Source organism: Aethalodelphis obliquidens, unplaced genomic scaffold (genome assembly GCF_003676395.1).
Source record: "Aethalodelphis obliquidens isolate GAN/ISIS:26980383/991018 unplaced genomic scaffold, ASM367639v1 scaffold2, whole genome shotgun sequence".
In the NCBI taxonomy this organism is placed as follows: domain Eukaryota; kingdom Metazoa; phylum Chordata; class Mammalia; order Artiodactyla; family Delphinidae; genus Aethalodelphis; species Aethalodelphis obliquidens.
Genome location: NW_020837946.1, coordinates 21,824,354 through 21,833,091, shown reverse-complemented (window position 1 = coordinate 21,833,091; position 8,738 = coordinate 21,824,354). Strand labels below are relative to the sequence as shown.

The 8,738-nt window shown below is 41.1% G+C and overlaps 1 protein-coding gene across 2 annotated transcripts in view; it reads left to right on the top strand.

Annotated features, from left to right (window-relative positions):
- Positions 1 to 5,777: 5,777 nt before the first annotated feature.
- The window catches only part of ATIC (5-aminoimidazole-4-carboxamide ribonucleotide formyltransferase/IMP cyclohydrolase), a 30,595-nt gene continuing 27,634 nt past the window's right edge, over positions 5,778 to 8,738 (top strand). Inside the window, exons 1-4 of one of the 2 annotated variants that reach the window (XM_027122112.1) lie at positions 5,778 to 5,892; positions 6,190 to 6,316; positions 7,474 to 7,550; positions 8,407 to 8,473. In XM_027122112.1, coding sequence (XP_026977913.1) covers positions 5,874 to 5,892; positions 6,190 to 6,316; positions 7,474 to 7,550; positions 8,407 to 8,473 — 290 coding nt within the window. In that variant the 5' untranslated portion in view covers positions 5,778 to 5,873. Of the gene's footprint in view, positions 5,893 to 6,001; positions 6,083 to 6,189; positions 6,317 to 7,473; positions 7,551 to 8,406; positions 8,474 to 8,738 lie in introns of those variants that run through there. The other variant, XM_027122113.1, reaches the window with a different exon arrangement.

The window sequence follows — 8,738 nt, the reverse complement described above, 5'->3', positions numbered from 1 at the left end:
TCATGACATCTTAAGCTTTGTCCTGAACACTTTGTCCAAAGCCCTCTTTTCACTCAGCAATCCCCTTCCCCAAATTTCCTCATCCAGGGAAATTTCACTACCATTGATACGCTGAGGGGCCAGACTGACATCTCCAAGCCAGACTTCTCTTTGTCATTTCCATTAACAACTTTGTCAGAAACCTCCAATGTAATATGTCCTAAACAGAGTTCCTTATCTCCCACCCTCTCCCACCACAACCACCCCCCACTGTCACCTGTCCTTTTATCAGTGTCCCCATCTCAGTTAATGGCAGTTACTCAAAAGAGAAAACTGTAGTTATCTAAGATTCTTTCTTCTCTCATTTGCCACATCCTGTCATTCACTGATGCTATTGATTCTACCTCCTAAACATTACTTGAGTCTATTCACTTTTCTCCATCACTATTGTCACTACCTTAATCTAAATTACTATCAATTTCTCTTTGTCATTGCCTACATCCCCTCCAGTTTCCTTCCAAACTATTTTCCACACAGCAAACAGAAGGTTTTTTTTTTTAAATTCAAATCTGTTGAGTTGATTCCTTACTTAAAACTCTTCAGTTGCTTATTATCATTACCCTTAGAAATAAGACTAAAATCCACTATTCAAATAGACCCATTCCAATACCCCAGCTATACCTCTGCCCCTTACTTTCTACATTTGAGATATACAAGGCTTCTTCCACTTTTGTCCGTAGATGGTAATCTTCCCTTCTTGACCTTTGCACATACTGGTTTCTCCTCTCTTGAATACAGTCTCTACTCCCCTCTCTTCTTCTAGCAAACACTTACTTATTTAAAAGGTATTAGTTCATCGACAGATGAATAGATAAAGAAGATGTGGCACATATATACAATGGAATATTACTCAGCCATAAAAAGAAATGTAACTGAGTTATTTGTGGTGAGGTGGATGGACCTAGAGTCAATCATACAGAGTGAAGTAAGTCAGAAAGAGAAAAACAAATACCATATGCTAACACATATATATGGAATCTCAAAAAAAAAATGGTACTGATGAACCTAGAGGCAGGTCAGGAATAAAGACGTAGACATAGAGAATGGACTTAAGGACACGAGGGGAGGGGGAAGCTGGGGCAAAGTGAGAGTAGCATCGACATATATACACTACCAAATGTAGAATAGTTAGCTAGTGGGAAACAGCCGCATAGCACAGGGAGTCTCTCTAGGGAACTCCTTGCTTTCACCTTCACTCTTGCACAACTAGAGTGAACATGTTAAAACACAAGCTAGACCTCACTCCTGCTCAAAGCTCTCCAGCAGCTTCCCGTCTCGTTGTAAAAGCCAAAGTCTTTACAGTGGCCCAGAAAGCCCTGTACAATCTGACTGCTGACATTGCTCCTTCTTTCTTAGTATTGCTCCCTCTGTTGCAGCCACACTGCCCTCCCTGCCATTCCTTAAACCTGACAGGCCCACCCTTATGCAGGGCCGCTGCACTTGCTATTCTCTCTGCCTGGAATAGTCTCTGCCAAATACCTTATGACTTCCTACCCCTCCCCCATCATCAGTTCTTTAGTCAAATGTACCTTCTCAGTATGAAATTCTCTGATGAGCCTACTTAACATTGCAGGTCTCTTCTGTCCTACCCTCTTCCCTGCTTTATTTTTTCCCGCAGGGATGAAGTGTCTCCGTATCCAACACACTGTACATTTTATGCATTTCTGTTGTTTATTGACTATCATCTCCTCCTCTGAGATATGAACTCTGTGATGGCAGAGATTTCTTTTTTTTAATCTGTTTGGTCCACCTTTGCATCCTCCTTGCATAGTAAGCCACCAGTAAATATTTTTTGAATGAATTTGTGAGTGAATGAATATCATCTTCAATAAGTATTCACCAGATGAACACTTGCCGTAATACCAATTTTGTATTACTCTATCAGCCATTGTATTAATTATACGAAGGCTAAATGGTTAAAATTCACATGCGCTCTAGGGCATTAAGTGTTTGCTTATTTTCTTTCTTTGGCCTTCTGACTTAAGCTATTTGCTGGGCCTAAGTAAGCCAGTTTATCATCTTTCAGACTTCAACTGCTACTTCAGTGGCATTAAATTTCCAAATCTATTTATCTTTAGCCTCAGGTCCATTCCTGATTTGCATTTGTATTCCCAAAAACTTACTGTATATTTTCATTTTGTTATTTATACTTCAAAATCAACATCTAGATATGTTACCAAATTGGTCAACTAGACACATGCCAGGGTCCTAGCCCCAAGCCAAGACCCCTTGTCTCGGCCAGGGAAGTTGTTTTTCCAATTCACGCAGCCAACAGCAAATGCTGAGACTGGAACAGTACAAGCTTTTATTCAATAGCCGAAGAATAGAGAAGCAGGAACCTAGTTCACAAATCAACTTCTCAACCCAATTCGGGCGGAGACACCAAATATGTAGGAAGGTTGAGGTAAAAGCAAGGGAATTGGAAAAAAATGGGAGGAATATTCATGAGTTATCCAAGAACAGGGGTGTGGTTTGGAATGATGCAACACTCCTTTTCAGTCTTTGTATGGGCTTTTGGGGTTGTTGTCATGGCAATGGTGGATGTGTCACTTAGCATACTAATGTGTTACAATGATCGTATAATGAGGCTCAAGGTCTACTGGAAGTCAAATCTTCCACCATCTGCGGTGTAGATGGTTCTAACTAGTTCTTGTTTTTCTTCTCTTTTCAGCTTCCTCCTGAAACTTAGAATATAATTGAATATAATTATATAAGAATATATGAATAATTGGTTTCCATTCGAGGGAGGGGCTGCGGTAGGATCTGGCGCAACAGCCTTGGTAACAGAAACTCAGATTTACCCAAATGGTCACGTTGACCTCAAATAAAAATAGACACACACCCAAACTGTTCTCTCTCTCTCTCTCTCTCTCTCTCTTTTAATGTTAGTGATTTGCTTCACCAGCAACTCAGATGGCCAAGCTAGAAACAGTGGAGCCTCCCTTATTTCTTTCCACTTCATGTTTCCCTTATGCAGTTCATCTCCATGTGCTGTAGGTTTTACCCCTGATTTTCTCTCCAATCAATCTCTCCTTTTCCATGCTTTCAGGTCTTTGATTAGGGTTTGTGTGATTTCTTAAGTGGTTTTTCTGATTACAGCTCTTCTAATTCATTCTTTGTATGTTTGCCAGCTTTACATTTCAGAACACCCCTAGTGAAACCGTGCAACTCAGATTGGGACTTGAACCCACAGTCTTTTAACTGAGATCACACACCTGGTCTCAGGACTTAATGAAGCTCAGGTTCTTGATGTCTTGTCCCAGAAGGAATTCAGTGAGACACAAAGTAATAGGTAAGAAGTGGATTTGTTTAGAGAGAAACACACTCCATAGACAGAGTGTGGGCCATGTCAGAAGGCGAGAGATGGCACCAGGGCATGGGGGTTGTCAGCTTTTATAGGGGTGGGTAATTTCACAGGCTGAGTGGGAGGAGTATTCCATCTATTTTGGGAAAGGAGTGGGGATTTCTAGGAATTAGGCCACCGCCCACTTTTTGACCTTTATGGTCTGCCTTGGAATTGTCATGGCGCCTATGGGTGTGTCATTTTGCTTCCTGATGTGTTACAATAAGCTCAAGCTCTAGCCATCTAGACTGAGGCTCAAGGTCTAGTCATCTTGGATCTATTTGGTTCTAATCAGTTTATGTCATGTCCTCAAGCTATGTCATTCTTTTAAAGGTTGTGCCCTGCCCCCGCTTCCCTCCTGTTTCACTAGACCCTTCAAGGAAAATGTTCAAATTCATTAATATGTCATAAGATAGTTTAACCTCTAGATTAGAGAGAAATTTTATTTATAATCCTTAATGCATTAATCCGATTATCCAAGCTCCTGGGAATCACTTTATATGGCAGACTATATCCATGTGAGTGGTAAACCCTTAGAGCAAGTTGGCCCCAAATGAGCAGCCTTACTAATCCTTAGAGTCTAGTAGGAGTTCACAGATTTGGGAGTAGAATGGAGGCTTTTTGGAGGAAATGATAAGTTTACACAAAGAATAAACAACATAGAAGAAAAACAGATAATAGCACACTTGAGAAATTGAAATTACTTATAAACATACCAAATGTTTTTAGATATATAAAGATGATTTCAGATTCTTTAAGCTTCCTTTGGGAGGGGTGTGAAGTAAGAAGAGAAGAAATGAAAATATAATCATTATAGTGCACGCATGTTCTTTTCTGTCTGTCTGGAACAGGAATGCTAGTGATAGACCTTTAGAAGGTGAGTCCACATCTTTATGAAAATATCTGTCGTTTCATTTCTGACACACTAGCTTGCTTGTGACTAGCATTTTTAAGGAGGGCATACTATGAAGTCCAGAGAGATACACACTTAGTCAACTATATCAAGGGAATGAACCAAGAAGGAAATATGCTTCTTTGTTACCCTTATTAGTCACTTTATAGTTTCACTATAAAGTCACTTTGTACTTTCAATAAATTAATTTGCATCTTACAATCTAAAGCTTACAGAACAAATATTATGCCTTTATTACACACAAGGCAACTAAGGTCCTCAAAGATGTAGTGATGTGGTCAGGATCACAAAGCTAGTAAATTCATTTACTCCTCTTGCCATTAACATATGAGATAGTTATCAAGTCTGAACTTTAATACTATGGCAGGATTAGTTAGAACTAATCTTAGCAAACATCATTAAATGAAGAGTTTTGTCTTGGTCTGGAACCCACAGTTCATTCTTTTTTAGTATATATGGCAGCATTCCAAAGGACCTCTACAAAAATCAGTTTAATCCCATGTTTTCTCTATTAGTATTTTCTAGTTGTACCTAACTATGTTGCTACACTTACATTCCATCATGAGCTCCTTGAGAACAGTGATTAATTGATATTCATCTTTGTCTTTCTGACACTGTATTTCTGCCATTCAGGAAGACAGGGATCAATAAATATTTATTACATTGAATACTTGAAATTCACATGCAGGAAAAATGCCCAGTGCCTAAGTGCTGTTTATTTTCCTCTTATCACTAAATCTCTGCATTATTTTCTGCTTTTTGTATCCTATAAAAACCTACAGTGACTGGCCAGGGAAATTTCCTTTATTACAAGCTATGAACTTTTGTCTTCCCGTTGGGGAACTAAGATCCCTCCAGCCTCAAGGCACGGCCAAAATAAAAAATGGCATTCCCCTCGCCCCCACCCCAACCATTATCATTCCTCTCATCCAGGCTTGAGTTAAATATTTACCGATTTGCCAGAAGACACCACCTTTCATAAGCAGATTTCAAGCTATTGTATAAGGTGGAATCTCAAATGAATGTCAATTTCACTTCATTTTGCCTCTGGGAACTGTGGAGTCACTTAATCTTTAGGCCTTCGTTTTACTTTTTTTAATATATTGAAACGGGAGGAAAGCAGATGATTGCCAAGATGCTTTCCAGCTTTGCTGCTGTAAGAACTTTTCCTTGTGTTTTTCTTGATTCCTCCGTCAGGGCTTCTGACGCTTTGATCAGCCTCCGGGACAGGCTGCCCTGGGCAACAGGAGTTAGCTCCCGAGGCTTGGGGCGACCACATTTTGAGGGCAGGGACAAATCACTCTCGGAGTGTGAGACTGTAGGCGGTGATCCCTTCCAGTTCTGGATTTAGGAAGCCAGCTGCACCGCACCCCACCCCGCATTCCCTTACAACCCTGAGGCTCCAATTACGCGTCTGAAATTGAACAGGGGGCGGGTTGGGTCACGTGACGGATCAGGCGCCCACCGGGTCCGCCCCGCCTCCTTCCGGCGTAAATTCTGGCCGCACCGCCCCTCCTTCCGCACGTGGCGTCTCCGCTTTTGTGCCCCGCGCTCCCCGGGGCCTTGCCGCCTGCAGCCATGGCACCCGGCCAGCTCGGTGAGCCCCTTGGCGCCCTGGAGGTGCCGCGCCATCGGCATCCGTGCTCCGCGGCACCCTCACCCCGGCAATGGCGGCGGCCGGGCGGGAGCTGCGGGAGCCCGGCAGGGTGGGAGGCGGCGCTGCGGTCTGCTAGGCCCCGGCCCGCGGAAGTGCGGTTCGCTGGCGGCAGGCCCGGCCCCGGGTCAAGGTCTGGGTAGTGAGGGCCTTGAGATTCCCGACTGCCCACCCGCCCCCTCCCCGGCCTTGAGGAATGTAATGTGTACAGCGAGTGATGAGAAATGTTTTCTGTTTCAGCCTTATTGAGTGTCTCTGACAAAACCGGCCTTGTGGAATTTGCCAGGAACCTAGCTTCTGTGGGTTTGCATCTGATCGCTTCTGGAGGGACTGCAAAAGCTCTCAGAGATGCTGGTCTGGCAGTCAGGTAAGGCACAACTTGCTTTCTAAGTTAAGTCCAATCAGAACCTAGTGTGATGACGTTGACCAGAATGTAATGTATTCCAAGCACTGAGTAAAATAACGTTATTTACTCCTCCTAGCCAGGCTGTGAGATTGGTAAACTACTTAACGACCTTTGTGGAAGAGGGAGATGAGGCCCAGAGAAATTTAGTAACTTCTGTTCATATTTACAGAGTAAGGAGTTGGGACCCCCAGAGTCCTCATTTCAGAGCCCTCCTCAGCCACAACAGATTAATTTAGGTGGACTGTCTGTTGGGCAAGAAGGAAGTTGTGATTTGCAGGATGCATATGATCTGTTTTGACTGGCTCGTTAGTGAAACTGTTGACATCATTAAAATTCAACTCTGAAGATTCAGTCTCTCTTCCCTTAGCATTTCTGGTAACCATGTTCAACATGTTGATGTGTTTCCTTCCAGTGTTTTTATAAGCATATTTTTTTAAATTTCATGGCTCATACAGAAGATAGATGGTCTTGCTTGTTGCTTTTTTCACATATTGTGGGTTTTTAAAAATTTGCTTGTAAATTCAGGCAGAGAGGGTTCAGGTCAGTTTGGTGATATGGATTGATATTGAAATGCTGTCTTTTATGTGTCCCTTTGTCATGTTTTGTGATTATCTTTTTCCAGCTTTTTCTTTTCATGTATTGAGTAAAAACTTTTTAAATTTACATAGCTCAGTCCTTTGTTCAATGTTTTGAAAGCATTCCTCACATACTTAATTTTGGTACTTTTATTAAAGAGCTCAAACTTTTGATTCGGAATTTGTATTTGCATAGTGTTAACCAGTTATTCTAATACCAACACCACTTTACTAAACAATCTTTTATTGCCCCACTCATTTACTTTGCTGTCTTTATGCGTAAAGTTTAATCGTAAAAATAAATCCTTGCTTTCTCTTTAGTCTGTTTCTGAGATAAGAATATTAATACTTTGTTGTATATTGCCAAATTACTTGTGAGTTGGATTTATTTCTTAATATTTCATTAGTATGGCTTATGATTCATTTTCTGAATTCTGAAAATCCAGGCTCTGAAAAAATGTTGGAAGATGCTTTGGAATGGTGTAAAATGTAAAATGACAACTCAGCAGAAGCACCAGCAATATTCTGTTTATCTGTTTTCAGAGACGTCTCTGAGGTAACTGGATTTCCTGAAATGTTAGGGGGGCGTGTGAAAACCTTGCATCCTGCAGTCCATGCTGGTAAGTGGTTTATACCTTCAGTATTTTTTTTTTTTTTTTTTTGCGGTCGGGGGGCCCCTCCCTGTTTTGCCTTTCCCGTTGCGGAGCACAGGCTCCGGACGCGCAGGCCCAGCGGCCATGGCTCACGGGCCCAGCCACTCCGCGGCATGTGGGATCTTCCCGGACCGGGGCACGAACCCACGTCCCCTGCATTGGCAGGTGGACTCTCAACCACTGTGCCACCAGGGAAGCCCCGATACTTTCAGTTTAAAACAATCAGTTACTTTGTAGAACAAGCAAAGGAATAAGGAAAAAGGCAGGTCATAGCTTAAAAAAAAATTATCTGTGAGGTTATGCTGGTTTTGTCACATGTGCTGCTAAAGTTCATAATACATTAGAACCTGTTTAAAATCTGGTTTGCTTTATTACTTGATGGATTCCTCTGGTTGCTATTAGTCCTGGCCTGATAAATAAGTTAGAGTATGATATTTCCTGCTGGAGTTAATGAAAATACTTAGATTTTAGAGTGTGAAAAAACTTTTATGATGATTCCAAACTTAGAATAAAGCATCACAATGTAACTGACTTTCAAAGGAATTCTTTCAAAATGCTTCAGTATTTATGGGAGTACATGGAGTGATGGAACTGACAACAGTTATATGAAAATTCCTTTTATGTTTTGTTGCTCAAGAGAAAGGGAATCAGGAACTGATGCAAACAGTTTTTAAGTATACCCACTAATCTGAGATTTGTACTGTCTGGTATTCTTAATTAGGCAATGCTAGGGGCTTTAACTTGATTGATGGGATTGTGTTGGAAAGAAGTACCTTATTCTGACTTGTTTTTTGAACCTAATACTCTAACTTTGTTAAATTAGGCATCTTGGCTCGTAATATCCCAGAAGATAATGCTGACATGGCCAGACTTGATTTCAGTCTTATAAGGTAAAAATTCAAAGTTGAACTTTTAATACATTAGGGATCAAAGACAAAGAAGCCAAATCTGGTGTCTCTTTAAAGATCAAGGTTAGCATTAGGTTTAGTTTCCGGATCACTTACTATAAACATTTATTGAGGACATTTGTGACATTGTATGTGGGTAAATAAGCATTTTGATTTTGCCAAATTTATATTACTAAAATAAATAATTATGCTTAAACAACCTTTGCTTTTTTAGGAAGTTGTGATCTAAATTGTCATACATATAAGT